The sequence below is a fragment of the Melospiza georgiana genome, chromosome 1 (genome assembly GCF_028018845.1).
Source record: "Melospiza georgiana isolate bMelGeo1 chromosome 1, bMelGeo1.pri, whole genome shotgun sequence".
Lineage (NCBI taxonomy): Eukaryota > Metazoa > Chordata > Aves > Passeriformes > Passerellidae > Melospiza > Melospiza georgiana.
This window is the reverse complement of record NC_080430.1, coordinates 3,240,887-3,265,736: the sequence shown is the minus strand read 5'-3', so window position 1 is coordinate 3,265,736 and position 24,850 is coordinate 3,240,887. Positions and strand designations below refer to the sequence as shown.

The window sequence follows — 24,850 nt, the reverse complement described above, 5'->3', positions numbered from 1 at the left end:
AGATGATCTCCAAGGTCCCTCCCAACCTGAACCATTCCATGATTCTGTGTTCCAAACCACCCCAGCAGCTTCCACGTTTTAGTGTGGAATGTGGATATTTCCACCATCTGAGCCTTCACTGGGATCCCCTGTCCCAGCTGGCACTCAGCTGTGTGCTCAGAGGTGTGGGTGGGGGGGATGCAGCCCTGTCACAGCATCTCTCTGTGGGCAGGGAGGTGGTGGGAGCTGTCAGGAGGATTCAATGTGGCCCTCAGGCTCCTGGGGAGATGTCAGAGCTCTCCTCAGGTGGAAGAACTGTGTGCATGCCTGGTTTAGACAGTGTGGGCGAGTGTGTGTCATGTCCTGTGTGTCATGTCCCATTTGTCACCTTTTCAGGCTCTTAGGCTCATGTTACAGCCTGTCCAACCTGTGGCTTTAACTCCCTTTTCAGGCATCAGGAGTGGAACCACATTTTGAATTATTCCCATACCTGCATACAGACCCTGCACACAGGACTGTGATAGTTCTGTTTACTGAGTCCAGCAATGTTTACTCCTCCAGGACTGCTAAATTCCTCCTAAAATCTGTGGTCAGGCTGCTAAATCCTGATGAGGATGTCCCTCTTCATCCATTGCTCAGACACATGATGTCCTCCATGTGCACTGGCCATTGGGCACAGGAGGGTTATCAAAAATGTCTTTACTCAAAGCTGGCAAACTTAAATGTAATTAGAAACTTTCCTCTAGGAGATCCCTGAGCAATCAGTGTCCTCCAGCATGTTCTGTTCTTATGATTCAGCTCTGTCCATGTGTCCATCCTGTGCTGGCTTAGAAGTGTCAGTGGGAAGGAAATATTCACTTGCTCTCTGCATGGTTTTCCCCATTTTTGTGAATCCTTTTTTTCCATGGCAGTAATGATCCCTGTAGTTGTCCTAACCTTGCTCTGCTTCTCAAATCACTTGTCCTTTTGTTTCCCACCTTCCTCAGCCAAGGGAGGAGAGGTGGCCCTGTCCAGATTTCTGTCAGAGAAGCTCTTGAGCCTGGAATGGCTTCAAACCACTTCGGCACTCTTGATTCCCTTGTTTTGAGGAACATTCCTTAGGTCAGGAAATCTTCACTTGCTCTCTGCATGGTTTTCCCCATTTTTGTGAATCCTTTTTCCCCATGGTAGTAATGATCCCTGTAGTTGTCCTAACCTTGCTCTGCTTCACAAATGACTTGTCCTTTTGTTTCCCACTTTGCTCAGCCAAGGGAGGAGAGGCCGCCCTGTGCTGATTTCTGTCAGAGAAGCTCTTGGGGCACTCTTGACTCCCTCATTTTTAGGAACATTCCTTAGGTCAGGATCTCTTCACTTGCTCTCTGCATGGTTTTCCCCATTTTTGTGAATCCTTTTTCCCCATGGCAGTAATGATCCCTTTAGTTGTCCTAACCTTGCTCTGCTTCACTCATTTTAGAAATGACTTCTCCTTTTGTTTCCCACCTTCCTCAGCCAAGGGAGGAGAGGTGGCCCTGTCCAGATTTCTGTCAGAGAAGCTCTGGAGTGGTTCCAAACCTCTGGAGCACTCTTGACTCCCTCATTTTTAGGAACAATGACTTTGTCCTGAGGCTCATTCCTTTTTCCTGAGAGCTCATCCCAGCATGTCCTCCTTCCTGGAAGGCACACCTGGATGCTTCAGACCATCTGTGAGGAACCATTCACTGGAGGGCTCTGACAGAAATGCTTCATAAAGCCATGAGTAATGTGCTCATCCAGAGCCTTGACTGAGCCGCTTCTGCTCCATTTGAAAGAGGGAACATTCCTTTTTCTGCCCAATGTCTGAATGAGCCAAACTCCTCTTGTGCCAACACCTTTGTGTTTTTTGTGCTCCCCTTTGAGGGGAAGCAGCCACCTGAGAGTGAATTCTTTGAAATGAGATGTGCTTGTGGATTGTTCCAGGAACATACCTGGATTTTCATAGCAAGCTCTGAATAGTGGCACAAACAAGCCCTGTTTAGGGCCACTAGCTTAGAATGGAAGCGATGTACAAATAGTAAAATCATCCTGCAATTGCTCTTAGGTTGGTTTGATAAAAGATGTGGAAGATACTTATAGCCAAGAAGGTTAAAATTTTATCCCAGTCTGTGTTCTAGAAGGGCACTGTGGTGACTGCTGGATAACCCAGTGTGACAGACATATTTTATGAAAAATCCTTTCCTTAGGATTTTTCCTCCTGAGAAGCTGAAAGGCCTCAGGAACAAAATGTAAACATTGATTATCTGCTGCTGTGGAATGCAACAGGTGCATCTGGGATTGGGCTCATGTGGTTGTTTCTAATTAATGGCCAGTCACAGTCAGCTGGCTCGGACAGAGAGCTGAGCCACAAACCTTTGTTATCATTCCTTCTTATTCTGTTCTTAGGATTTCATCAGAAGATGATGGCTTTCTTCTATTTTTTTAGTATAGTTTTAATGTAATATATATAACAAAATAATAAATCAGCTTCTGAAACATGGAGTCAGATTCTCGTCTCTTCTCTCAACCTAAGACCCCTGTGAATAGGGTCACAACACAGCCCATGGGAAGGATTATTTTATGCATTCCCTTTTTCTTGTTTTCACTGTTTCTTGTTTCTGTCTCCTCCTGCTTGTTCTTCAGGATGTGATACTGACACTAAACCTTCCACTGTCCCAGGCTGCTCCAAACCCCATCCAACCTGGCCTTGGACACTTCCAGGGATGAGGCAGCCACAAATTCCCTGGACAACCTGTGCCAGGGCCTCCCCAGTGAATTGTTTCCTTCCCAATACCCAATCAAAACCTACTCTCTTTCAGTTTAAAGCTGTTCTGTAACATTTCCCTTTGCTGTCCTTAAATGAATACATTAAAAAAAAAGCAGTGAGTAGCTGTGGACAGGATCTGCCTCCTCTCCAGACATCCCCAGAGCTCCAGGTGAAGCTGGCTCTCATTCCAGCTCTGAGGGTTTCCAGCAGGGATGCAGGGCAAGCCTGGTGTCTGTCACCCCAGCCCTTCCTTTCCTGGTGGTGTGGTTACACTGGATTTCTGGACAACCTCAGGGCTTTCACTTCCCCTAAAACTGAACAGGAGCTGCCTCTTTGTGACCAAAACTGCCGTTCCTCAAACCAAACCACCGCAGCTTTGCTGACAACTGGAGAATGCCCAGTTTGCTTTGTCCAGCTCCCTGGTTATAAGTGACATCCAATACCCAGCCTTGCAGGAGGCCTCTGGGGTCCTGTTTAACAAAGGTTTTGTGGATGTGATGTGTGTACACCAATCCCAGGCAGTGGGAGAGGTCTGGGGAATGAGAAGAGAAGAGAAGAGAAGAGAAGAGAAGAGAAGAGAAGAGAAGAGAAGAGAAGAGAAGAGAAGAGAAGAGAAGAGAAGAGAAGAGAAGAGAAGAGAAGAGAAGAGAAGAGAAGAGAAGAGAAGAGAAGAGAAGAGAAGAGAGCCTCAGGACTTCACTGTGGTTCATATCAAGCTCTTAATTTTGTGCCAGGCTCTGCACTGATCTCCCACCTGCCAGGTTAAGGATTCTTCTGGACAACCTGCCAGACTCAGCTCCTCTGGATTTGGGATCCCCCCTGCAATATCCTGACCCAAAAAGCCTCCCAGCTCTCTGGGGAAGCTGGGCAGATCTGAGTTCAGCTCCATGGCTGAATGTCATGGCAGGTGGACCTGCTGGGGATGGCATCAGGGTTGGATTCAGGAGGAAAACAAGACTCAGGTGGCACAGCTGGAATGGACTGGAGTGGAGAGCAGGCAGGGCTGGGTGGGGCGATGGATGGATGGATGGATGGATGGATGGATGGATGGATGGATGGATGGATGGATAGATGGATGGATGGAGATGGATGGATGGATGGATGGATGGATGGATGGATGGATGGATGGATGGATGGATGGATGGAGATGGATGGATGGATGGATGGATGGATGGATGGATGGATGGATGGATGGATGGATCTGAGGTTTTTCAGTCCCTTCTGAATTAGGAAGCATTTTTCCTGTGCATGGCAGTGAAGAGGTGGCTGCTCAGGAGATGACTCAGGGCTGGATGAGCAGAAATTCAGGACAGCATTAACAGCTTACCTGCACGTTCTGCTGGAGCCCTGGGCCTTTCCTGGACAGCAGCATGTCAGAGTTGTTGTATCTTGGAGTGAAAACCCAGCCTGTGAACAAATCAGAGTGCTCACAAGTATTCACTCAACTTCTTTATAGGGATCCTGCCGGGTGCCATCGCCACAGGCTCTTGGGGCATTCCAGGGGAGAATGGGGCTGGATGTCTGGAGGGGAATGATTTTGTGTAGGTGAGCCCAGGTCTGTGGGGTTTGACTCATATAACTTCAGATATTGGCAGAGTGGGCACCCACCCAGTCTCAGGCTCCCTGGATGGAGCACTACAGTTTTCTTTTGCCTGCTTTAGACAGTTCCTTCAGTTTGGAGTTACTCCTGCCCTGAAAGTTCCTGCTTCTCTCTTCGGGTGAGGAAGCACAATCAGTGTGAAGATGTATATGTTTGCATTACAAACACATAATTTTTGCCCACAGATCTCCAAATCCTGTTCCTGAAGCCCTGGGGGTCAGGCAGGTCTGTATCTGAATCTCCCTTTGTCTTCCTGTTGTTCCTGTCATTGACTGAGCAGATTTGAGTTGAATTTGAGCAGCTTTGGAGTTGAATTTCATCCAGAAGGTTTAAATAGTTTAATGGGTAAATTTTGGAACATTTTTATTATAAAGAACAGACTTCCCTCTCCAAAGGGGAAAGGAAATTAAGAGTAGTCAATGATCAGTAATGTAGGGAAAACTATAAGTTGATTTGCACTCCAGGTAGTGGAGCCCACTTCTTTCCCTCTTTTCTGTCCCTGCTCTTTTTGGGATAATTATTGTTGTTCCTCTCGTTTTCCCTCAGCCATGAGGGATTTTGCAGCACTTCAATGCAGATCTAAGCGCTGCTGAGCCCAGTGTTGCAGCATCCCTCTATTCCAGCCTGGATTCAGATCCTCACTCTGAGCTTCCTGGAGGGGAAACTCCTCCTTGGCTACTCCAGCTGGTAATTTAAGGAGCAGAAGGTGCTCACCCAGCCATCAGAGCTGTCTCCTGCTCATTTGAATTCGCTCAGGGGCTGCCTCCCTTTTGGATGTGTGTCATAACTGAATTTCCAGGGTTCTCTTTGTGACCGTGTTCCCAGGGGTCTCAGGATGAGGGAGAGATGAGGATCTGACTCCACGTTTCACAAGGCTGATTTATTATTTTATGATATATATTACATTAAAACTATACTAAAAGAATATAAGAAAGGATTTCATCAGAAGGCTGGCTAAGAATAGAAGAGGAAAGAATGATAACAAAGGTTTGTGGCTCGAACTCTCTGTCCGAGCCAGCTGACTGTGATTGGCCATTAATTAGAAGCATCCAACATGGACCAATCCCAGATGCACCTGTTCATCCCACAGCAGCAGATAATCAATGTTTACAATTTGTTCCTGAGGCCTTTCAGCTTCTCAGGAGGAAAAATCCTAAGCAAAGGATTTTTCATAAAAGATGTCTGCGACATTCTCTTCCTTAAAAACCCCAACTCCTCTCTTTTTTCCCAGCAGAGACATTTGCAAGCTTGTCCCCAAGGAGTTAGGGAGCACAGCTGCTCAGCTTCCCTTTCCCTGGGGCTCTCCAAGCCCTTTGCAGAACTCTCCTTTTCCCCTGAAATCTCCCACAGAAATGGGAGGATCTGACTAAAAGGGGGCTCTGAGCCTCCAAGCTGCTGGATGGATTTGGCCAAGTTGCCTTTGTTTGACAGGATGAGCTGGGAAAAGACATCTGCTTTCCTTGTCTGATGATGGATCAGTCATTGGCAGGATTATTTTTGGCAGGATGATAAAGTGCAGTGGTTTGAGCAGCTAAGTGGGACTCAGGAGATTTGGGAATTTGCCTGGGCCTCTTTTGTGACGGTGTTCACAGGGGTTCTTGGGTTGAGGGGAGAGACGAGGATCTGACTCCACGTTTCAGAAGGCTGATTTATTATTTTATGATATATATTATATTAAAACTGTGCTAAAAGAATAGAAGAAAGGATTTCATCAGAAGGCTGGCTAAGAATAGAATAGGAAGGAATGATAACAAAGGTTTGTGGCTCGGGCTCTCTGTCTGAGTCAGCTGGGCTGTGATCGGCCATTAATCAGAAACAACCACATGAGACCAATCCCACATGCACCTGTTGCATTCCACAGCAGCAGATAATCAATGTTTACATTTTGTTCCTGAAGCCTTTCAGCTTCTCAGGAGAAAAAATCCTAACAAAAGGATTTTCCATAAAAGATGTCTGCAACACTCTTATTTGGGGAAGTCTCCCAGGGACATGCGCTGCTGCCCATGGTCCCTCACTGCTGCTTGGTCACAGAGAAATTTATTTGCAACACAAGAGAAAATAACTTTTCTCTGTTTAAAAATCACTGGGTTTGCAAATCCTTCTGGACTGATCCTACAAAGGGCACACAGAAGGTTTGGGGTGTTTTAAACTTGGATTTATCTCTCATTCTGTCTATATTACTGATATATAAAATTTACTTCATGACATTTGTAACATGGTTTTGGATTCTTACACAATGGTCCTTCAGAAGAGCAAATAATTATAATAATTCATAAATACTCCCTTTTAAAAAAATTATTTTCCCCAGGCCATTTGAGCTTTTGCAGCTTTAGACAGCCTTATTGTTGGAAATTGTGTCACTCATCGCTATAGGAAAAAAAATCCTTGGTGTCTTCCTTTTCTCATTCTTGCCCTTTTACACTGTATTTTTTGGCTGACTGAGAGGAGTTTTAGGAATAAAGCTGTATTTTCCTGAGGATGTCTAAAAGGAAAAAAAAAAAAAACAAAAAAGGATCTAAAAATCAAGTTTTAACACAGAGCTGAATGAAGTTAGGGAAGAAATCAAAGCCAGGGTTGTTTTGAGAGAAGTCCCTTCAGCCCTGTGTTCCTGCAAATAAAGAGTATGGATGAAAGCCAGAGGGAGGTTATTTTCTGATGCTTTAAATAAGACCTGCCTGCTCAAATCTTTCATTTCCTTTGTGGTTCACATGAGAAAGGGTTAAGAAACTCCATCTCAACCTCAAGCAGTGACTGAAGTCAAGTTACAGAAACTCTTGGAACCGACTTGCTGTTGTCTCGTTGCATTCCTGTTTTCGCAGGAGCTCTGGGAAGCGGGGACGGGGAGAAATTGTCACTTAGACCTGGGAGTGAACCCGTGTCCACTGAGCTGAGCAGAAATGGGTGAGGGGTGGGATTGCATCATCTGAAACTTCTCAGTTCTCCTCCTCGGTTTGACCCCAAATCCTCTTATTCCTATGGTCACTCTGGTTCTCATCTCCGGAGTCTCCAACCAGTGCGCTCCAAGTGAGCCCGGGAATACCCTGGGTGTTGTTTTCATTTTGGGGCTTTTTGGTCTTGTTTTTGTTTTATTTTTGGGGTTTTTCTGTTTGGTTGGTTTGGGTTTTGGTGGGGTTTTTTTTTGGTTTTTTTTGGGTTTTTTTTGTTTTGTTTTTGTTTTTGGGGGGGGTTTTGTTTGTTTTTGTTTTTGTTTTTTATTTTTCCTTTAAAGATGGGGTAATTGAGGTGTTTTAATTTTTAATTTTTTTTTTAGTTTTATGTGAAGGGTGAGACAATAGAGATGTTATAATTTACGTTTTTATAATTAGAAGCTAACTCTTTCCTAATTACAATACATTATAAGGTGTTTCTTGGCCTCTCAGCTTTAGCCACACCGTGCTGTAAATGCTTTAAAGCCAGTCATCTAAAATTACTTTTTGTGGGTCTCACTACAATTCATCTTTCACAGTTCTATTTCTCCAAAGTATCCAGACTTATTTGTAAGGTTATCTTTTGAAACTTGTTTGTAGTTCTGTTTCTCTGCCAACACTGTCTTATTCAATGCTATTTCTAAATCAGTATTTTTTATCCCAAGGTTTGCACACAGATGCACACACTGTGTGAGCCTTCTGCCAGGCTTGCAGAATTCCCTGCAGATCCATGTCCCACACCTGAGATCGGGGGAGAGGGGCACGCTGAGCTCACAGCCCTTCTCCTGTGGCTCCCACCTGTCTCTGAGCAGCTGCCACGTGTCCCCTGGATATTCTGGCCCTGCAGATGAGACTAAACACTTCTGCAGCTCCTCCAGGTCTTGGCAGTCTTTGGAATTGTATTTCATTAAGGAGCGTACACAAAGGCTTTATTTGCAGCGGCAAGACTGCTCAGTAATCCTCTAACAATCCCTGGGATCTGTTGGGAAGGAAAACTCTCATTACTAAAGACTTTGGTTACAACTCCTTGTTACGTGAGAGCTGCTGCAGAGCTCAGGGCTGCAAGAAATCACATCCAGAGGAACATTCCCTTCATCTTTCAGAGGGGGAAAACCCCTGACGAACCCAACACACCTTTACAGGGTGTTTGGGGCATGCCAGGGGGGATTTGAGGGGTGGTTACCACATTTCAGCCTCACCCACAATGGATATTCCCAAGAAGCTGGATTACAGCTCACCCTCTGATGTTGACGTGAGCTAACCAGAGCTTGTTGTGTTTTTTGCTTTATATTTACTTCTTGGATGGGAAAAGTGAACTCGTGTGTTCCCCAGCCCTTTGTCTGTGTGGCCAGCTGCCCACTGCAGTGAAAGAGGCCAAATCCCAAAATCTCTGCCTTTTCCATAGGAAAAAAACCCAAACAGAACAACACAACATAGTAAAAATGAGAAGAATTCGACTTCACAGACAGCTTTGTCCCAACTCACTTTACTAATTCTCCTAGAAATGGAGAATTAGTAAAGTGAGTTTGTACAAAGCTGTCTGTAAAGTTTAATTCAACTTTTCCAGGAGGAATAGACCAGAGAAAGATAATTATTTAGCTCCTCCTCTTGCTAGCCAGGACTGACTGTTCTTCAGGGCTCTTTCCAACCTCATGAGCATTTTGTCACTTGGGAGGGGGGGAATTAAGGCAGCTGCACTTGTTCCCTGATGACCCCCCCGCAAAAAAACCCACACTTTCTGTTTCCTAATGATGTCAAAACTGTGATATTTTTGTGTTATTTTTATTCCACCTGCCTTTCTCAGCCTGTATCAGTGACTGCTGTGACATGTGAGGGTTATTGCTGTTATCACTGAGGAGGTTGAAGGAGGAGTGATAGAGTTATTTATTTACTCCTTTAGTTAATGTGCAAAATGAGCCATAACCTCCAGGTGCTCCAGTGTGAATCTGTTTGTTGACCTTGATTGAGTTAAAGGTCTGTGGGCATTAAATTCACACATCACTGACCTTTTCCAGCTGAGTGCTGGCTGTTTAAGTTTGGAGCCATCCAAGCACAGGCAGTGGAGTGGGATGAAAGCCTTCAGAGCTGGGGTTTGCTTGCTCTCTGTGGACTTGGAGGAATGGTAAAAAAAAAATCAGGTCAGACTAAACATAGAGCTCTGACTCAGCTAAAACTGAGGGATGATGTGTCCCACTGACAGAGGAGCTGAGATACATCCCACTCTTTCTTTATGGGACCATAAAATCATTAAGGTTGGGGAAGATCTCCAAGATCATCAAGAGGAGTCATTAGCCCAGCACTGCCAAGGCCACCACTCACTCATGTCCCCAAGGGCCACATCTACATGGCTTTTAAGTGTCCCCAGAGGATGGTGACTCAACCGCTGCCCTGGGCAGCCTGTGCCAGGGTTAACCCTTTGTCACTCTGGTTTTTTAAGATTTTCTAAGCTTTCAGATGTTGACATTCTTGTAGTGAACTTTCTCACACACTTTCTGTAAATAACTCATTGTTTTGCATTCCTTTATGGAGGAGGAGAAAGTTGATGGACTGTTGGTTTGTCCAGTGTCGTTGGAGAGGTGGCACTGTCACCCTCCAATCCGCTGTCACTTTTAGAAAACTATAAATGTTGGAGTCAGAAAATAAACTTCCCTTTTTTCCCTTCACCTTGAGAACAGAGGTGTGAGCTTGTGTTCTTTCCTGTCCTATAGTGACAGCCCTTTCAGTGAAGGCATTTTCCCTGATATCCAAACTAAACATCCCCTGGTGATGATTGAGGTTGTTCCCCTCTTGTCCTGTCACTTGGGAGCAGGGCCACACCTGGCTGTCCCCTCCTGTCAGAAGCTGTGCAGAGCCACAACTTTTCTGCAGACTGAGCCTCCTTTTCTGCAGACTGAGCTCCCTGAGCCTCTCCTGGTGCTCCAGATCTTTCCCCATCTCCATTCCCATCTCTGGACACTCTCCAGACCCTCAGTGTCCTTCTTGTCATGAGGAGCCCAAAACTGACCCCAGGATTTGAGGTGTGGCCTCACCAGGGCCTCTCCTGGTGCTCCAGATCTTTCCCCATCTCCATTCCCATCTCTGGACACCCTCCAGCCCCTCAGTGTCCTTCTGGTCATGAGGAGCCCCAAAACTGACCCCAGGTTGGAGGTGTGGCCTCACCAGTGCCCAGCACAGGGGACGATTCCCACCCTGGTCCTGCAGGACCCCCAGTTCCTGTCCAATCCAAGGGCCAGTGCCCTTCCTGCCCACCTGGGCACACCTGGGCTGATGTTCAACTGCTGTCACCAGTGCCCCCAGGACCTTTTCCAGCCCCTCTGCCCTCAACCTGCAGTTTTATGTGGAGTTGTTGTGAGCACCCACCTTCCCTGAAAGCTCACAAGAAGTCAGCACCAGCACCACAAATCCAAGATCTTCTGTATTTTGGTATTTAGCTGCTGGACACTCTTTTTTTAGACTTTTGCCTATCATAGATATATATTTTCTTTTGGATTGTATAGCAAAAAAAAAAAAGATGTGATTTTAAAGATTCTATGCGTAATCAAATTTACCTGAGCCTCTCACAATAGATGCATTTTCTTTTGGATTGTATGGCAAAAAATGATGAGATTTTAAAGATTCTACATATAATCAAATTTACCTGAGCCTGTCACAACCCCACTTTTCAAAACAGAGGCTCATTTGTTTTTTTAAAGGTGATAAAACCAGTTACTCAGAAGTAAATATTAGACCATTGAGGTGAATATACAATTATCCAACTCAGGCATGAGATTTTAGTGAAGGGAAGAAGTGGCAGTGAAGTACTTGCTAATGGGCTTGGAGTAAAGTCTTCAGCCTAAAAAAAATTCAGATCTGTTGTAGAACTACAGAGTGCTTTGCCAACCCTGATCAAAGTTAGAGTAGTATGAATTAATTAATTTATAAAGTGAAAACCAGAGGTATTTATAGATGTGAGATGAATTTGGCGAACGTTTAAGTCCAGAGAGTTAAAACTTCCCCTTGAAAAAGTCAGAATGTTTTGAAAACATTTCAATCTTTATTTTTCCAGCAAGTGTTTTGCAAATCTCTCACGCTTCCCCTTGTGCTTTTTTAAGGTTAAAATAAAATGGCAAGAAGAACTGTAAATCAAAACAAAATAACTCTATGGTATTTCAGATGAGCCAAGATGAAATTTCCAAATATCTGTTTCCCTTTGGGGAAAAGAAATATTTGAGAACGCAGACAGCTCCAAATGATTCCCCTTCTTCTGGTGTTTGTATTTTTATTTATTTTTAATTTGACTAGAAAACCACAATTATTTGTTTATACACTACTAATCAAGGCCCACTCCCAACCTAAAGGAAATTAAAATCTAAACCAGGCATGGCATGAAACAGGGAAGAGAGCAGGATAGGTTAATAGGAAATGGTGAGATTAATTTATTGTGTTAAATTATTTTTTAATCTTAACCCAAATTTACATCAAACAATTGTTCCTTCAAAGGATTGCTGGACTTTTTATGTCTTAAAACCTTGACTGGCAAATCTATCAACAGAGCAATAACTCGACGTATTTTGAAACGAGACAGGAAATTATTTTTGTTTTCTTAATTTATTTTCTCTGCCTATTTCTGATTAAAATGCATGGTTATCCCAAGAGGGAACACTGAATCAATCACTTCTCCTGTGTCCTCATGATCTGTTCCTGAAGTTCATCCCACTGATGTTTTTTCCCACATTACATTTAACAGGGACAGCATGAACTCAAGCCAAGGCTTGGCTCTCTTGACATCATTCCCTTCTCTCCACCTCTTTGCAGCTGGATTTCTGAAAATCCAGCTCCATTTTTCTCCAAATCCAAATCCATTTTGATCCAAATCCATTTTTCTCCCTGTGGAATATTCTTTGCAATCCCTTTAGAAGAGCTAGGGTTGGGAGCAGCCTCAGTTTCTGGCCATGGCAATGGTCAAGGTGTCCCCTCCAATCTGAGAGTGTGTTGGTGGCAAGGGGACACTGAGAAATGTGTGAGTTCCTGTTTTTGGAATAAAAAAATCACCATTTCCACGTTTTATGATTGAGGCAGTTCATGAATTGCACGTTGTGAGGAGTCCACAATTAATTACCTCAACATTTACGGCCACTGTTGTATTACAAACCTGATTAGGGCTGACTGAGGAGAAACCACTTGAGGGGGAAAAGCCTTCTCACTGGGAATTTCCTCCTTTTTAGCTCCTTGATCTCCTAATCTGCATCAGAGATCCTGCTCTTATTTGATTTGGGGTTTGTTGTGCTTTGAATCAGTGTGAGAGCCAGGGAATAAACCACGAAGCACAGGTCCCACTGCTCCTGGCATAAATATTAAATCTGCCCTGCCCTACATAGCTGGTGGTGCTGGTTAGCCAGGCAGGGTTCCCAAGCATGGAGCAGCAGAATTGCTCCTCATCTGTTGGAATCCAAAATTCAGGGAACTCTCAGAACTTTGGGAAGCCAAAGCTTAGAATTTAACCCAGGATTTGAGCTGAGACCTTGGAAAAGGCTTCCAAACTTGGGTGACAGAAGCAAGAATGTGGATTTATAGTTTAAAGCAGAAACATGTTAAGCTGAGAAGAGGAAAGTTTAGAGTTTTAGAGTTTTAGATATAGAAAAAAATAAAAGTGGTTACAGATGTAAACAAGTTTAGAATGCAGTACTGTGGATTTGTGTGTCATAACAAAATTGGCTCAGAAAGCTCACACTGTAGCATGGGTCCATAAGACTAAATATTCAAGGATTGGGTTAAAACCATAAATAATCCTTGTTGGCAGTGTTTTATTGGTCAATAACTCCTTAAAAGGTCTTGTAACTAAGGGTTTGGTGACCTCCTGAGCCATGCTGTGAAGATGTGAGCTGAACTCACCTTTCCTGCCCATGTGGAAGATAAGAAAAATAAACCACATCATCAAAAACAATTCAGAGGCTGCATCTTGAATCCTTCCAAAATTCCCCACAAGTGAATTATCACATTGATCATCAGAAAAAAAAAAATAGGTTGTGGGTTTTTTTTTTTCCTAAGGAAATGGAGAGAAATGCTGATTTTTTTTTCAGCAGCTCTGGGTTGGTGTCCCTCCTCTGAGCGAGCACAGAATAAGGCTGGGTGCAGATCCGTGCAGTGGAGAGCTCCAGCCTGCCCCACGAGGCCAGGAATGCCCAGGAATGCCTCCCTGGGGATGGGCTCTGCTCACTGTGTCCCTCTGTGCCCTCCCTGCAGGCGTCCAGCACGCGGCCCGAGTGCAGCATCATGCAGGAGATCGAGGAGGAGCGCAGCCAGTGCCTGGCGGAGCTCACCTGGGACAACCGCACCGCAGGTATGGCAACGCTGCTGTCCCTCCCCGCCAGCACACCCACCTCCCTCAGCCTCACAGCTGCCTCGTCCTGCCCGTTTCCCAGCCCTCCTGCTGCTGCAGCAAGGATTCCTCCAGCTGCTCTGGAAGCTTTGGTGCTTCCAAAGCCAGCCAAGAGTTCCGGCAGCTCTGCAGGTTCCCTCGCAGCCTCCTGGCTGGGAATGACTGACTGAGGTGTTCCAGTGGGTTTAATCATGGTGGTCCACAGTGATGGTGGTCACAGGGGTCTTGGGATGAGGGAAGAGACGTAGATCTGACTCCATGTTAACAGAAAGCTTGATTAATTATTTTATGATGTATATTAGATTGAAACTATACTAAAGAATAGAAGGAAAAGTTTCGTCTCAGAAGGCTGGCTAAGAATAGAATAGGAAAGAATGATAACAAAGGCAGCTGCCTCAGACTCTCTGTCCGAGCCAGCTGACTGTGATTGGCCATTAATTACAAACATCTACATGAGACCAATCACAGATGCACCTGTTGCATTCCACAGCAGCAGACAATTATTATTTACACCCCTGAGGCCTCTCAGCTTCTCAGAAGGAAAAAATCTTTAAGGAAAGATTTTTAATGAAAAGCCTGTCTGCGACAGTCCACCTCCTTGAACTGGAATTTTTCCAATTTTTCCTTGGGAGCTGAAAGCCTGAAGTTCTTCCAGGCCTCGGATAACTTCAAGAGAAGTCATTGTGACCATCTTCTTTGATTGAACTGCCTTCCCTTCCCTGTGCCAGAATTGCTCCTGTCCTCATGGTGGAGCAGAGGATGCTCCAAGGCTGTGAAGTATTTCTGCAGTTGGGACAGGCAGCTGAGATCCTCTCCTTGTCCATGGAGCACTCACCACGCTGAGAAATCCCCCTGGAAGGGTCTCCATTCTCCTTAACCCTCTTCCTGCTTCAATGGTCAGAAAAGGAGGGAGGTTTTGGTGCTGCCCCATCCCATCCCACCCCATCCCATCCCACCCCACCCCATCCCATCCCATCCCATCCCATCCCATCCCATGGATCCCATCCCATCCCATCCCATCCCATCCCATCCCATCCCACCCTGTCCCGCAGCAGAGCTGTCAGAACCCCAAATTAAGGCATCCACTTGGATCTCTCCCCCTCCAAATGCCTCTCTCAAGTTACCAACCCCACATCTGCCAGTATAAGGTGAGTAGGAACCCAGATGAGACTGCCAGAATCCAAAAAAAAAAAAAGGGATCATTTTTTGCTGGGAAGATGAATCTGAAATCCTGCTTGAGGTTTCATCCCTCCTCCCAAAAGAGGGAAAAGTGGAAGAGGAAAGTCTCCACTGGCAATGATTGCAGCCAGGCCACAGAGTGAAGGACTGCTCTGATGGAGCAGAATCCTGGGACAAGCTGATCCCAGGAGGAGCTTCCTGGGTGCCAGGAAGGCTTTTGGCCCCTGCTTTTATCTGCTAAGGGATGCTTGGCTTTGATTAGGAAGCTGTTTCAAGTGTCTTTGTACATTTAAATGGAGTCTTTTGAAGAAATGTTCTTCTGGAATCCAGTAAAGGGAGAACTCAGGGTGGATAAAAACCTTCATCTGAAAGCCAGCTAAATGCTTAATTTAGTTTTCATGGATATTTAAAGAAATTTAATTAAATACAATACATTAAAAGGAGAATAAATAGTTGAAGTGATGGTGCTTTTTCTGCTTTTCCAAAATGATTTTTTCTCATTGGAAACTATAATCCACAACAGCTCTTTTTTTTCTTTCTTTTTTTTTTCTTTCTTTTTTTTTCTTTCTTTTTTTCTTCCTTTTTTTTTCTTTCTTTGTTTTTTTTTTTTTTTTTTTTCTTTTCTTTCTTTTATTTTCTTTATTTTTTTTCTCTGTAACAACAGAATTTAATTATTGGAAATATTTTCCCAATTCTGAAGTAAAGACACACAGCCACGTTGCAAGTCATTAATGCCCAAAGCCAGTACATAGAAATCCTTTGGAGAGTGTTTTTCCCTGAAATGCTGAAATGTTGGACTGGGAAAAATCTCCACTGGTCATTACTGATGAATTGGACTGATTCAGAAATTGCAGATTTAAGCACAGGAAAATGGTTTTGTCCGTGAATACAGTACTGGAACTGGAATGACAAAGGGGAATGGCTTCCAACTGAAAGAGGGCAGGTTTAGAATGGATAATAGGAAGAAATTCTTTCCTGTGAGGGTGGTGAGGCCTGACACAGGTTTCCAGATGTCAGGAAAATTAATCCACAAACACCAGAGGTTTATGTCCAAAAAGGAGAGAGAGGAGTCCTTTTTGGCCTTATTCTAATAAAGGGAGAGGCCATGGGGCATTGCCCTGGGTCTCTCAAACTTTTGGAGAACACAGCCTCCTTTTTATCCCAATTTCCCACCTGCTCTTCCCTCTCGCTTTCCCCGTTGGCTGAGGTACTTGAGAGGTTCAGACTCCCTGATACCAAAGATTTCCCTCTAATGTATAACCCTCCCTTTTAATTTTTAATTCTTATGGAATTTAGGGGTTTTTCTTCCCCATTGTTTCTTTCATCTTTCAATGTTTAATTTCAATTATCAGCAAACCTTAAGTTGATTTGTAAAAGCAAATCTCTTTTTCCATTCCTCAGCCAGTGGAATCCTTCCCATTGTTTCTTTTCTCTCTCAGGGCTGGTTTTATCCACCAGCAGACCCACAGCTTGTTTGGAAAGACAAATCCATCATTCCTCTCATAGAGAAGCTGTGGCTGCTCCATCCCTGGAAGTGCCCAAGGCCAGGTTGGATGGAGCTTGGAACAATCTGGGACAGTGGAAGGTGTCCCTGCCCATGGAAGGAGATGATTTTAAGGTCCCTTCCTTTGTGGAAAGCATTTGGCATCCATTTACCCAAAACATCAGCAGGGGTTTAGGAGCTCAATACCTCAATTTATTATCCAGACATTCACAACTGCCCTGGAGGCAACAGAAAAAGCAGAATTGTTGGCTCTTAAATGGGTGATGTGGGTGAAAGTGTGGAGAGCTCTGTTAAATGCTGTGTGCACAGACAATTTCCAAGTGCCTACATAGGATGTGTTTCCCTTTCAGACTGTTCACAGAATGTGAGCACAAGTAGGTCAAAGAAGATGTTTTTTTCTGGAGTGGGGCCCCGTAACTCAATAAATGTGCCTGAGCTGTAAAATCAAACTTTGAACTTTGATGGGTGGGGGCAAGGGGGGAGTTTGCTGGAGAGAAATCTCATGAAGGTGATGACATGAGATCCTATGAAGGTGATGACTGTTTCATCTGAGTGTTGCTGGAAAGAGAAATCCTAGTACAACTCTGAGGAAAAACATGATTTTAACCCCGTTCCATCCTCCAGAACAGGAGGATGGCAAGCATCCTGCAAATTGGATGGAGAATTGAGGCTCCCTGTGATCTGCAGTGTTACACTTTGATTTATGGCCAGGTGGTTGTGTTGCCTTCTTCGCTTCCCACACCTTTTCAGGAAAAGGAGAACCACTTGAGGTTTAACGAGTGTTTTATTATCCTTTCTAATCAAAAGAGTGGAAATAAACACAGTGTCTCGGTACATTCTGGAAAGAAAGCTCTGTTTAGGAGCCATTATCAATGGTATTGATCAGAGGGGCTTAATCACAGCTGTAATTTGATGTGTCAGGCAGATTAGTCACTTGTTAAGAGCACTTGATGGTGCTGAGGTTGATCACTGGCTGGGGTTGAGCAGGTGGATTTCCACTGATAAACAACAGTGACCTTCTTAACCCATTGTTTTTTTTTTTTTTTTTTGTCTTCAAACACCCACCCCTTCCTCACAGGGGCTGAACATGCATCAAATCCAGGTTTCTTTTCAGATTAAATTTCTGCCATCCCTAGAAGTGTCCAAAGCCAGGCTGGATGGGGCTTGGAGCAACCTGGGAAGGTGTCCCTGCCCATGGCAAGGGATTGGAAGGAGATGATCCATGTAAATCTATTCCCTTTTAGGAGAATGATTCATTATTTGTGGATTTACCCATATTTTAGGAAGTTTGACAATTGGACTCGATAATTTTAAAGGTCTCTTCCAACCCTGATGATTCTGTGATTCTACAGCCCAGGGGTCACTAAATGCTGCCTAACTCTGATGAGGAGAAGTTTATTTAATTTGTTTTCTCTCAGGGTCTCTCGCTGCTCAGAGTGACCCTGAGATGTGTCACAAAGTCTCTTTTCCCAGCCTGGTGGTTAAAGAAGGATTCAGAGCTCTTCATTTCTCAGTCTCAAGGTTGTTTATTGTTCCTTATCTATAAAATTTTTTCTCCTGTCCAGCTGAGGTCCATCCAGCAGGACAGTTCCAGGCACTCTGCCTGCCCTCAGGGCAGTGTTATGTCTTTATACTAAAAACTACGTGTACAATATTTACCATAACTTTCCAATACCTATCACATATGTTAGACAGTAAGCTTCTACTCTAAACCAATCCAAAAGTGCCAACATCACAGCAGAAGATGGAGGCCAAGAAGAAGAAGGAGAAAGGCTGGACACGTCCAGATCCCTCCATCTTGCCTCCTGAACCCCCATACCAGAAACCCCAAAAATCTATTTTTCACCCCGTGATAACTTCACTGTCATTCTGCTTGTATACTTTTGTGGCTTGTAATTCTCCATATAAGGTCAGTAATTGTTTTTTCCAAGGGCTCAATCAAAGGCACAGGGGGGGCTTGGGCTCTGTGCCAGGGTCTCTGAGCCCCCCTGGGCAGGGTCTCGAGCCCTCCATGGCAGCCAGAGGAGTTTCCTGGGTTCCCACAGTTTTCCATCACAGGAAAGGCTGCAGAGGATGCAGCGAGGGGGAAGTCCACAGGGAAAAGCAGTTGGAGCTGGCCGAGTGTACAGAGGAGAACCAACCAGCACGAAGATCAAAGTCTGGGCTTTTAAGGAAGTTTGCTGCCGTCAGAGGACACCCAGCAGCCTCTCTGCAGGTGTGCAGGAAGGAGAGTTTTATGGACTTCATGGCAGAGCTTACCCAGTTTGTGGAAGGGTGTGTGGGGCGCAGTTGTGTTGCAGGACAGAGCTGGATTTGGTGAGCAGGACTGGCCTTGCACTCCCCTGCCCTGGTGTTCTTTCCATGCTGAAATACCTGGCAAAGACATCAAATGTGGGAGAAATAGCCCCTCAGTTTTCATAGTTCAGGAAGGTTTATTAAACCTTAGCAAAAATACAACAGAAGAATGAATAAACAAAAAATCTTACAGCGCTGGGAGCAAAAGATTTTCCCTGCTATGTGCTTAGCCCCCTCACAATCGAGGTTTTCCCTGTTTAACCCTTTGACCCCTCCCAAAGTTCTGTCCATCAGCCCCTTCTTTGCTGTCCAGTGGTGGAGATCTCTTCCTCAAATCCTGGTTGGAGCCCAGGTGTTCCATAGTGACAAGCCAGCCCTCCCAGATGTGCCAACTCCAGCTGTCCCTTGATAACCACACCAGGGGGTACAACATAACTACAAATCTATACACTTTTCTTAACCTATATCCACGATATTTGTCCTTTAATTGTGAGAGTCAATCATCACATTACTCATCTAGCACAAATGCAATAGTACAACATAACCATAAATCTATAAAACTTTTCTTAACTTATATCTGTGATAGTGGTCCATTAATTGTGAGAGTCAATCATTGCATTACTCATCTATCACAAGTACAATATGTGATTCAACACAGGAGTGGGTTCTTTGCCACTAAAATCAGGAATAGGTCGACAGAGACCAGATTTACGTGGACACACAGCCATGGCATGGGAATGACTTTTAGCAAGGGATTTTCACTTGGTTTTGGGTATCCCTGGTGTGTTCTGGCCAGGTGTAGCAGCTCTTTCAGGATGTGATGAATCTTGTTCAGATTGTCTTGCCTGTGGTCAAAATATTTAAAATGAAGGGATATTTAAATATTTAAAATCTCAGTGAGCAGCTCAAGTGTGTAGGAAAAAAAAACAGATTTCACAGAAAATCTCTGTGCTGGTGTTCAGTGGCTTGGAGGGGATTTGGCCAGCTGAGGTGAAATCATGGCAAGGGAGTGGAACAAGATGACCTTTAAAGGTCCCTTTCAACCCAAACTATTCCACCATTCTGTACTTCAGAAGGGAGGAATGCAATCCCAGCCTCACTGAAAATTGGGATTCAGCTCCAGGTGCTTTTTGCAGGATATTTGTGTGCAGCACAGTGGCTGCTCAGCTGACAATGCACTGAGCAGCAGGAGGGAAGCTCTCCCAAGGGCTGCAAGAAGAGGATTTCCTTCCCAGAACCACAGACAGAGGCAAATCCCTCTCTCTGCTGAGCTCCTGATGCCTGCAAGGCAGGAATCACCACTTTCACTTGCCTCTTTTTTGTCATGCACAAAGGAGTATTTCTGCTTTGTTTTTGGTTTGTTGTTTTATTTTTTTGGAGAAAGCTTCGCTTCTCCACGGTTTTAATTTACAAACAGTTCAGCCTAAACCAAAGCACACAAATTAAATGATAATAAATTTTAAAGAGTAGCCCTCTCCTTTTTTAAAAAAGGCAGGAAAATCAATCAGGTCTAGGTCGGCTGGCTCAGCTCATTATCTGTTTATCCCATTATTGCTAATTAATTTGCTCTGCAATCAGATACTCTTTCAGAAGCAGCAGAGTTATTTAGGGGATAACAGCTGAATGAGGAACCATGACTCGTGTCTGGGTGGGATGAGCAGCTCTGGAGACCAAGATATGCAGGGAGCATGGCCTTTGTGGAATCATGGCGTGGTTTGGGTTGGAAGGGACCTTAAAGATCATCTCCTTCCAACCTCCTTAAAGATATTCTCCTTTCAATCCCCTTTCCATGGGCAGGGACACCTTCCACTATCCCAGGTTGCTCCAAGCCCCATCCAACCTGGCCTGATACCCCTAGTCCTTCAATGCTGCAATTTCTGGTTGCTCTCTAAGCCTGTCTGTCTTGGAAGCATAACAAAACCCAATAAAAAAAGCCTGGAAAATGGAAAACACAGGAAAAATAGTGGCATTTCCCCTCTCAATGTCTGTTCACGTCTGCTACCTTGCACATGCCTCACACCTGTGAGATAGAGATGAGTCCTGCAAGGTCATCATCACCATTGTGGCATGGAAAAAAATCCAGGTGGGAAATGGCCCATGTTGTTTAAACTCTGAATTTTGCTTTTGCTGCTCCACAGTGAAGGCTGGCTAAAAAAAGCCAAATTTGGAGCCTGGGGGGGTCTCTGTCAGTCCCCCCCCTAAAGAAGTCAAATCAAGTTTGATGGGAGGAGAAGCAGTGAACATATGGAAATTAAAAATCAAGCTGGAAAAAAACATTGATGAAGTTTAAATTAGGAGCCTGTTTATTCATCACCATCTGTTTATAGTGCAGCAAGATAAGAAATAATTAATAGTTCCTTGCTCGGAAAAGTTCAAGTGAATTCTCACCTCCCCGTTTCACAAGCCCTCTTGGGGCGGATGAGGTGTCAGTGGGATTTGTGGGGCAATCCTGTTATCAGCAGCTCTCCAGGTGCTGGAGAAGGCTGATCCAGCTCAAAATTCCAGAAAGTGCCCAAAGCAGGGTGGGGAAATCTGTGGATGTGGCACTTGAGGATGTGCATCAGTGGTGAACGTGGTGGTGCTGAGCTGGTGGTTGGATTTGGAGACCTTAGGGATCTTTCCCAACCTCAAAGCTTCTGTGATTCTGTCATTTCAGAGCTGTGTAGAGCTCTCATAAGCCTTGTACCACATCTATCAGCCTCTTAAAAAATCCTGGGACAACAGGAATGGCATTACATGGCAGCTGCTGGTCTGCTAAATCAAACCTCTATCAACATACTCAAAAAACCCCAATTTAGCTCAGTCTAAAATATGTTTGAACTTGGTGGTCTCTCTGAAGGAAGAAGGACCTGCTGGCCTTTTTGCCACATTCTCTTCTATAAATTTTTAATTTACTTTTTTCCTGTTATTCCAGCCTAAGTGATACAAAGGGCCTCTTAGTTTCATTCTTGCTCTGACCAGCAGCACTGGACAATTCCCACATGTGGCATCAGTCCCCTCCATTCCTTCACAGGGCGGCCTCTCTTACAACATCAGAAAATTCAGCCATGGGGCTTGAAAACCTTAAACCCCAGACTCTCATGCAAGACCAGTACCAAAGTCAAGCTCCCTTCTATTTAACAGGAAATTTTCTCCCAGTTCTTTGGTAATGATCAAGATACACCTAAATAGGACAGGTCCTTCCAAATGGTCTTCCTTCACCATTCCCTCATCTCCCCAGGACTCTTCCCAAGCACCTTCATGCTGCAGCTCTTACAGAGGTGGAACCTACTCCCTGAAAACTCAAAATAGAAATCTGCCATGGGTTTTTCAGAGGAGAACTTTTGCAGATTCTGTGTGAAATCTGGCCCCTGAAACATGAGGGAGGAGCAGCAATGTCACAGTGGTAAAACCAGCCCCAGACTTTGGTGTTGGCTGATCCAGCCTGAAGCTGCTCTTCCAGACCGGTAGTTTCTTTCTGAGGAAACAATAATCAGCAAAATTTCCTAAAAAATGGTTCTTTTTCTGTCCATCCTTGCTCCATGGACACACAGCCATGACATGGGAATGACTTTTGGCGAGGAATTTTCACTGGGTTTTGGGTTTCTCTGGTGTGTTCTGGCCAGGTGTAGGCAGCTCTTTCAGGATGTGATGGATCCTGTTCATATTGTCTTGCCTGTGGTCAAAATATTTAAAATGAAGGGATATTTAAACATTTAAAATCTTAATGAGCAGCTCAGATGTGTAGGGGAAAAAAAACAGATTTCACAGAAAATCTCTGTGCTGGTGTTCAGTGGCTTGGAGGGGATTTGGCCAGCTGAGGTGAAATCATGGCAAGGAGGTGGAACAAGATGACCTTTAAAGGTCCCTTTCAACCCAAACTATTCCACCATTCTGTATTTCAGAAGGGAGGAATGCAATCCCAGCCTCACTGAAAATTGGGATTTATCACCATGCTTGGGATTGGGATTTAGCTCCAGCTCTCCAGTGAGCACTGCTAATTCCCAGTCGAATTTTAGTGATTCAGTGGTGAACAGAGTGATGCTGGGTTAACTCTCGGCCTCAGTGACTTCAAAATGTTTTTCCAACCTCAGCAATTCCCTGTTTCCAACAGTGGTCCCTCAGTTGCTTGTGTGAGCCCACCCACCCACCAAAACCAGGATGAAATTCCAGCACAGACCCACACAGCACCTCATCACCTCCCTGCTTTTCACCTTAACCTCACCTTTCCGCAGATGTTAACATGTTCTGTTTTCTGCCTTAAAATACAGCAGGGGTGGAGGCTTTGCCTTGGTTTTGCTGTTGCTGATTCCTGGCTGGAATTTCTCTAATGACAGCAGGGTTTGTTTGATTCGGGAACAGCTGTCCCAGGGTTTGTCAGGATTAGCAGCCACTTAAGTTGACATAAATTTATGTTGGAAAAGGCGTTTTAATTTGGAGAGTGTGCCACACTTAAATGCCAGCAGAAGTTTTGGCTCCTTTTTTTTTAAAAAACATGGGATAATAGATAAATGCACACAGACATGCAAAGGTTTTGGAAATAAGGAAGAAGTGGCATTGTTGCAATGGAAGATAAATTCCAAGTATTTTCAAAGCTCTAGATAGTTAATAATTTAATCTGGAGCTCAGATTAAATCCATCTATGCAGAAGTTTTGTTTCCGACAGCAGCCTGTGTTTATCCCTCTCAAATCCCATGCAATTTCTGGTTAAAAATATTCTCCTTCGTCAACTTTTCTTTTAGTTTTTCTGATAATATTGACTTTATCAGAGCACTTTCATGATGGTCTCCACCCTTTCTACCTGGGGAATATCGTGAGGTTGGGAAAAGCATTCCTAGAGGGTGAGCCACTCATCCTCACGATGAATTTCTCTCTGGAGATGCCAATATGGGGAAAATCCATCTAGGAAAGGTCCCTAAATTCAAAGTCTGATTGTGTGTATATCCAGTTGTGTACAACTCCTGGCAGAGCAGAGGGATTTGAGTGAGGAAGCCCTGGAGCAATCCTTTAAGCACACTCTGTCTCAGAGCATGCAGATCTTGTTTAGAGGCTGCTGAGGAGGTAAGTCATGGTTTTGGCAACACCCTGTGTAAACCTTCTTAAATCTTGGATCTTTTCTTTCAGTTTACATGTTCTGGAGCTAGGCAGAAGGGCTCAGCTCACAAATTTGATTTATGAAAAGGAGGGATTAAATAAGTTGAGTGTTTATTTAGTTTGTTGGTTAAAAAAGGCTGAAAGATTACAAACTTTTTTTTTTTTTTAAATAAATTATTTCCCAATAGATGTTGTTGATGGAAAATTTCAAGATTTTTATGCTTAAAAATCACCCTCCAGCAACAGTCACTGGTGATTTCTTTCATGTTGATTAGACAGACTCAGTCTGGGGGCTTTAAGGTGAGGTTTCCTTCTTATGTCTTCGGGTCAAATTTCTCCAAACATTTAGGAAGAAATTTATTTTTAATGTATTCCTGTTGAGTGCTTGGACAGCTTCTACTTGCAGAAGTATAAACCAGGTTTTATAGTAAATAATGGATTTCTTGTTACAGAATCAGGGAGTTGTTAGGGTGGAAAAGACCTTTAAGATCATCAAGTCCAGCTTGTGGGAAAAATGAAATTTCAGACTTGCCACAGATATTGAGGCAAAGTCCAAAGCAAACTCTTTTTCACTTATCCTGAATTTTGGGATGGGGAAAGGATGGGGTAGAATTAAACCCACCAAGGATACCAGGGAGAAATGACAGGGAGCTGTTTCTATGCTGGAAGCTGCTGAATGGGCTGGGACACTTCAGTTTGAAAAAGAGATGCCCGAGGAGGGATGTTAAAGAGGATTTTATGGGTTTTCTCCCCAGGGAAAGGGGTGCTGTGGTTAGGCTGTGAATATTTCTGTCTTTGTAAAAGAACTGAGCAGTTCCTAGTGAAAGCAGCAATGAGCACGTTCAAAGTGAATTCAGAAAAGAACAGAATTTTTCTGCCAGTGGACACTTAAATCATGCAACACCTTGGCACAGGAGGTTGTGAATTCTAAAGATTTTCCTAGGTTCAGAATCTAAATCCAATTGCAATTAATTTACAGGAGTTATGGGAAAAAAAGAATCTATCTGTGGTATTTTTTATTATTACATACAACTTTCAAATAGAAAATTATCCTCTATTGGGAGATCTCTGTTCTCTGGAGTCTGTGGTGGCCCAGAGGTTTTCCTGGGCGGTGGGCACAGGAGGTTGTGAATTCTAAAAATTTTCCTGCGCTCTGAATCAAAATTCAACTGCATTT

General features: G+C 44.2%; 1 protein-coding gene across 1 annotated transcript in view; it reads left to right on the top strand.

The window, feature by feature from the left end:
• VIPR1 (vasoactive intestinal peptide receptor 1) overlaps window positions 1-24,850 on the top strand; it is a 116,146-nt gene that overhangs the window by 32,093 nt on the left and 59,203 nt on the right. The window contains exon 2 of the mRNA XM_058026989.1: window positions 13,487-13,583. Coding sequence (XP_057882972.1) covers window positions 13,517-13,583 — 67 coding nt within the window. The 5' untranslated portion in view covers window positions 13,487-13,516. The remainder of the gene's footprint in view (window positions 1-13,486; window positions 13,584-24,850) is intronic.